The sequence below is a fragment of the Sycon ciliatum genome, chromosome 11 (genome assembly GCF_964019385.1).
Source record: "Sycon ciliatum chromosome 11, ocSycCili1.1, whole genome shotgun sequence".
Lineage (NCBI taxonomy): Eukaryota > Metazoa > Porifera > Calcarea > Leucosolenida > Sycettidae > Sycon > Sycon ciliatum.
Window position 1 is genome coordinate 12,677,071 of NC_088653.1, and position 6,764 is coordinate 12,683,834.

At 48.4% G+C, this 6,764-nt stretch overlaps 1 protein-coding gene across 1 annotated transcript in view; it reads right to left on the bottom strand.

Moving 5' to 3' along the window:
- Positions 1-2,866: 2,866 nt before the first annotated feature.
- Positions 2,867-6,764, bottom strand: part of LOC135827410 (metal transporter CNNM2-like) — a 24,412-nt gene continuing 20,514 nt past the window's right edge. Inside the window, exon 9 of the mRNA XM_065339901.1 lies at positions 2,867-3,832. Coding sequence (XP_065195973.1) covers positions 3,816-3,832 — 17 coding nt within the window. The 3' untranslated portion in view covers positions 2,867-3,815. The remainder of the gene's footprint in view (positions 3,833-6,764) is intronic.

Below are 6,764 nucleotides of genomic sequence, written 5' to 3' on the forward strand. Positions count from 1 at the left end.
TCACATTCATCTTCAGGAAGTGGAAAGAGCAAACGGCATGGTCCTTGGTTGGGGGAAATGCTGAACGTCTGATTTGTCCCAACCAAGATTTCAGCATTTTGTTCGTCACTATTTTCGCTTGTCTGCTGGTGTCTCCGCACTCCAGCTTTCTCCTGTCGGTGTCACGTCCCAGTACACAACCGAGAGGACTACTAACAAACAGTTCACTGCACTAACAGCATTGAACACAGCCCTTCTTTCACTTCGTGAATACAATAAACCAATTGAAAATGACCAAATTCTGCAGTGATCGACCTTCTCTGTGGTGGAGCTAAGCCTTTCGTACGTCATCACTGCGCTGGTCGCTATGGCAACGTGAGCATACAATTGTCGATTTGGCAAGTTTGGCTTATCGTATGGAAGCGAGAGATATGCCATTCGAACCGACATCAAATTGTCTTTATTCTGGACCATACTCGAAAAATCGATGCACTTCCCCTTTAACTGCAGTTAAAACACACCATTCTCGACCTTGCGTGCGTAGATTCCTACAAAAAGTGAATTGTTTTATACTCCGAGAGTAGAATTTATTCCCGTAGCTATGCAGAAGACGTAACTTCAGTAATGTCTGGCGCTAGCCAGGGTCCACACAGCTTTAATTTGGTGTTTGTGTGTTTGTTTGTTTGTTTGTGTCACGCCTGGCGCTATCCCGTATCTGTCCCGTACTGTACCGTACCAGCAAAGAAAGCTGGCCACAATATTTTTGTTTGTTTGTGCCATCGACATGCCTGGCGCTATCCTGTACCTGTCCCGTACCATCAAGAGTACGGTACCATCAAGAGAATGAGTATATATGCGAAGTGTATCGGGGGAATGCATTCAGTGCAGTAACATTTTGTGTGGATATGTGTGCGAGGCCGAGATCCCACTAGCAGGCTGGCTGGGCCGCCTGTCGACCAGCCTGGGAATCGCATGTAGGCCGATAGCATAATAATTATAACGTATATACAGTCATGTAGATGTATAGCAGGGAGCCATATTATGTAAACGACTCCCTGCTTTATGGGGAGATTTTCTGGAAAGAAATACGAAGTAGGGAGACGAGTAAATGCAATCAGAATGGATGTTAGTTGCCGTCAGTATAATAATAATAAGAAGAAGAACGCCCGTGATCGGCAGAGTCAGCGCCGGTCCCAGGAAACGTCAGGACAGACATCCCGTCGACTCCAGAACGCCCGAGAACGGCAGAGTCAGCGCCGGGATACCTGATGAAGGCTGATTCACTCGCATCTTCTGCTACATGTACTGTGTCAGTGTGAGAAAGAACTTTGAAGAAGACGAGTTCGAGCATACAATAATGCATTGCCATGATTTCTACCCTGCTTTTCATTGAAAACACGATCTGCATGACCTCCGAACCCTTTGCCATGCTGATTGCAGACCACCAGCACTGATCAGGTGCATTGTACACAATTGTATAGCCTACATACTACAACTTTGGTATAATCGTGTAGTTATGCTCCTACCTCCGAGAGAATTCCAAATTATGCTCCAAATTTTCAACCATCAAATTATGCCAATAATTATGCCGGCATAATCCGCCGGTGCCTAGATGCGACACGCGATGCGACGCGATCTGCGACTGACGCGTGCGATGCGAACTTGCGAAATACCATTCACAGAAGAAGTCAGTGATGCGACAACATCTTGCTTATTTGGCTACGTCACCATGATATTCGCGCGGTTTGATACAACTTTTACAAATTTATAGGCAACTCTTGAACCTTTGTACAACTTTGCTGTAGAAAAGGTCAAAATCGTACGCCAAATCGCTTGTCGCATCGCGTCGCATCGCAAAAGTTGAGCTTGTGCGATGGCCTGCGATGGCCCAGTTGCGTCAGTTGCGTAGGGTCCGCAATGGTTGTGATTTGGGGATTTCCCGGTTTCGCGGCTGTCGCATCGCGTGTCGCATCGCAAAAAAGCTTCTGTGAATCCCGCTTAAAGGGGCACTCCGGCTTCATTTTCGACGCCGAGTTTTCGATGCCAAGACGAAGGTAGGTGAAAGAGAAGACCCCTCGAACAAGAACGAGTCTCCAGAAGCGATCGAGTCGAGCAGGAAGACGACTTTTGAATTTCGCCGAGCGAGCGCTGATGACGTAATGAGGGATTAGCTTGCCAGTGGAAATGCACCTGCGCACATACATTTCACAAACTTTTTGGCCAATTTTCAATTGAAGAGGAGGTTGTTTGCTATGTTCTCCCAACGTCGTGAGCGATCCCGTCTTCTATACCCTTCCAGGTACCCTGAAGGTCCTCCAGAGGAGAATTTATCTCCAGCAAAGCGTTGTTGATCCGCTAAATTCGTCTCGAGACATATTCACCCAGTGCAGTGAAATGTGTACAGGGCTAAAGGACTCATGCAACATTAGGGAGGTTTCGCTCTACGGAATTACGTATGAAAATAGAGTGGTTCCGCATAACGTAATTACGTTAGTAAAAAACGTAGTTGATCTACGGAAAGTCTTACGTAAACTGCATGCGCATCTGTGTTCCGCCATACGGAGTCTTCAAATCACGTAGCTGCCCTTGGCAACTCCGAACGCGGCAGTGTACGACCAGATCGACATGGGGAGAGAGTCATAAATGTGTACCCCAATCAACTTACGGACCAGCTACGTTATCAGAGCCCTATCTACGTACTCTACGTAGACAACTTTCCGTAAGTGGAGTGCAAACTCGCGAATTCACGGGTTTTCCCCGCCCACAAACGTAAAGTTGCTCAACTTTACGTAGTGCGGAACCTCTCTAATAACGTATGAACTGCACGGAATTTTCATACGTAAAAATAAGAGCTGTAGGGTTTCGCTCTACGTAATTTCTCCACGACTGATCAACATGCGTTGTTGCTTTGGAGACGCGTTGGCTGCATGCGCCCACCGCATGCACCATGAACCGAAACCGCGTTTTCCATGATATTTTGCACGTGGTGTACGGTGTGTGTACCTTGTGTTTCGCGCGGCTTGAATGTTGCCATGGACAAATGCGGAAAATGCGAAAAAATATTTCGAAAAGTCCTACGGAGGACCCAACGTAGGAAAGAGCTTTCCTACGGAAATCCATAGAGAGATTTACGTATGAAAGTTTCCCTTGCTCCCCGGCGCGTACGACATACGGATTTTGATACGTAATTACGTAGAACGAAACCTCCCTATTACCCCCCTCTCCGGGTGGAAAGAACTCGTGTCCCCACGAGAAGAAAAAACAAACAAACTAATGGATGGTTGATGGGTGTAAAGCGGGAATCACATACACAACCGCACATACACTACTCACACACAACACATACCGGTATTCATCACATGCACAGTACACAATACATGAATATAGGGCAGTCGGGGGGGGGCACATGCACACCACACACAGCGCCACGCACGCAGCATACCAACACCGGACAATTTAACAACGCATTCCACATACCAACACCAGAAAATTTAACAACGCATATAACACAATTCTTACTCAGACAACTCACACTCCGACACCAACTCCACGTCATCACGAAAACGGTTATACCTGGTGGAGGCAGGGGGTGGGGGGCGTGGGCGGGGGTGGGGGCGGGTTGGGACGGGGAGATGGATTTTCAGTGTTTCTTCATGTCCGCCAATCAGCGGCATGGCGGCGAGCCCGGGCCATGTAGGCGGCCGATCGGACTCGCCGCCGTGGCCGCTGTTCCTGCCGCTGAGCCTGGCATCGCCGGATGACACAGCGCGCATCCTCCTGCCGTAGCATCAGGGGACGGATGAGTTGGCGAGGGGTGGGGGGTGGTTCGCGGCCCGCTAGTGGCGGCGGCGTACTGCATACCAGACAGAACACAGGGGAAGACACACAGCCACCCACAAACAAACCAGAACAGCAATGTATGGGTTAGAATCCACAGAGGACGAACACTCTGCGGGAGACAGCGAGGACGAACGCTCAACTGAAGGGGAATGGTTAAATGTTACGACGGGCACTGCAACAGCGAGGACGAACACTCGGCTGAAGAGGAATAGCTAAATATTATACGGGCACTGCAACAGTGAGGACGAACACTCGGCTGAAGATCTTAAAACAAGGGCGTAAATGAAGAGGGCAGACGGGGAATGGTGACTCCCGCCATGAAGGGAGCGGGGGGGGGGTTATCCGGGGCGTCCACAGGTGGGAGGTTCACAGGGCCGAAGAATCGCTTTAATCTATTCCTGTGGACGGTCATGATAGTGGTCCGCCGGGATGAATGGACGCCAAGCCGTTTTATGGTATAGACTAGGGGGAGTGAACACCAGAAACTTGCCACGGGCCATCCCAATACCGGAACAATTTAGGGCTGTCGCCAGCTTGGGGGTGTCGGTAAAGCCAAACAAACTGTCCTACTTTCAAAGCATCGGCGTTTGCTTTGAGATCATAGTTGGTTTTAGCACGACGGTGGCCAACATCCAAATGTTTCCGGACTAACCTATAGGCAGCGGTCAGTCGATCTCTCAACCACACCGCATAGGATGTGTGGGTGATGGAGCTGGGAAGGGTATATGCGGATGGGCAGATCATTGATAGGGGCAGACGGGCCTCCCTCCCGAACAATAGAAAGAATGGGGTATAACGAGTGGAATTGTGTTCACTCGTATTGTAGGCTAATTGAACCAGTGGTAACCGTTCATCCCAAGAATCACAATCAGCTGAATCAATAAAAGCACGGAGCATGACCTGAATGGTGCGGTTGGCTCGTTCAATCATGCCATCACACATGGGGTGATATGGGGTCGTTCGAGTCTTTTTCACATCGAACTGCGTGAACATTTCAAGAAACAGCTGTGAACAAAACTGTGATCCTTGGTCCGAATGGATTTTCTCAGGGGCTCCAAAACGGACAAAAATCCGCTCCACTAAGGCCACGGCTACAGTTTGGGCAGTAATGTTAGGTAATGGGATAATCTCTAGCCATTTCGTAAAATAATCCCCAATGACGAGAATATACTTATTATTGTTGACAGTGGTAGGTAAAGGGCCCATAATGTCCTGTGCAATGGTCTCAAACGGCTCGCCGGCTTTAACATGGGAAAGTTCTGCTCTAGGCAGAGGCCGGGGGTTCTTACACACTGCACAGACATTACAGTTGCGACAAAACAATGCAGCACTAGTAGACATATTCGGCCAGTAGCACGTTAAGCGGAGTCTAGCTAACGTCCTATCTACTCCAAAGTGACCAGATGGATGATCATTGGCCAGAGCAAGCATCTGATCACGTAAAGAGGTAGGCACGACAAGTTATTTGTATGATTCTTTATCCAAGGTTGCATCAATAGTTCGGTAAAGGATTTCATTGGAAATAAAAAAAGTTGATTCTGTTGGGTCAAAAGTGTTCGTACAGTACTCGAATCCCCTTGTTGAACAGCTGCACGAGGGTCATCGCCGTCACTACTGCGGGCATCTAGTAAACGTTTTACGACTAAGCTGATGTCGGGATCCTCTGCAACAGCTGTCTGCCAGGTGGTCAGGTCATCATCATCTAGCCGCACGGTCACGGCACCGACGTGGGCCTCCGAAAGGATTTCACCAGCCATGGATAAAATTTCGCTTTCGGGTTTACCTAAATCAATACGGGAAAGGGCATCTGCGTTCGCGTGCCGGACACCAGGACGATGCTCAATTGAAAAATCGTACTCTGCCAAATGCTCATTCCAACGCGCAACTTGACCTTCGGGAGATGTAAAGGAGTTCAACCAAGCCAACGCAGCATGATCGGTACGCAAAAGAAAATGATTGCCAACTAGGTAAGTTCTAAAATGGTGGGTGGCCCAAACTATGGCCAACAATTCTCTACGGGTGACAGAGTAATTACACTCTGTCTTGGAAAAGGGTCTACTGGCAAAGGCAATAGGTCTCTCTAGGCCAGCATCATCTAATTGAGAAAGGACTGCACCTAGGCCAAAATTAGATGTGTCAGTATCCAAAACGAATGGCCGGGCAAAATTAGGGAAGGCCAACACAGGAGCGTCAAGTACTTTCTCTCTCAAACAATCAAAAGCTTCCTGTTGTTCGGTATTCCACACGAACTTGGCACTCTTCTTGGTTAATGCAACAATAGGGGCAGCTTTTTCAGCATAGCATTCAATGAAACGGCGATAATAGCCGGCGAAACCAAGGAAAACCCGGATTCCCTTAACAGTGGTGGGGGGGGGCTTCCAGCAAACAAAGTTCCCAATAAAAAAAAATAAAAAATAAACCTGGGGGCAAACTTTTCAGGGTAAGCAGCAATACCCTGGGATGAGACTAGAAAACCAAGGTAGGGGACTGATTGTCTCAAAAGTTTGCATTTGCGGGGTTTCAGCTTCAGATCTGCACATCGTAAGGCCAAGAGTACTTTACGGAATCGGTCTAGGTGTTCTTTAAATGTGCGTGAGAAAATGATCACATCATCAAGGTACATGAGGCAGGCATCGAAGGTCAAGCCGCGTAAGGTGGCGTTCATTAACCGTTGAAAAGTGGCGGGAGCATTTGTGAGTCCGAACGGCATACGCGTAAACTGGAATAATCCATCGGGAGCACTGAAAGCAGTTTTCTCTTTGGAATCTTCGTCCATGGGGACTTGCCAATAGCCTGACTGAAGATCCAAGGTACTGAAAAAATTCGCACCCCAAACATGATCTAGTGTGTCATCTATCCTTGGGAGAGGATGTGCATCTTTCAGCGTAACTGCATTCAACTTCCGGTAGTCTACACAAAACCGGGTGGAACCATCTGACTTGGCC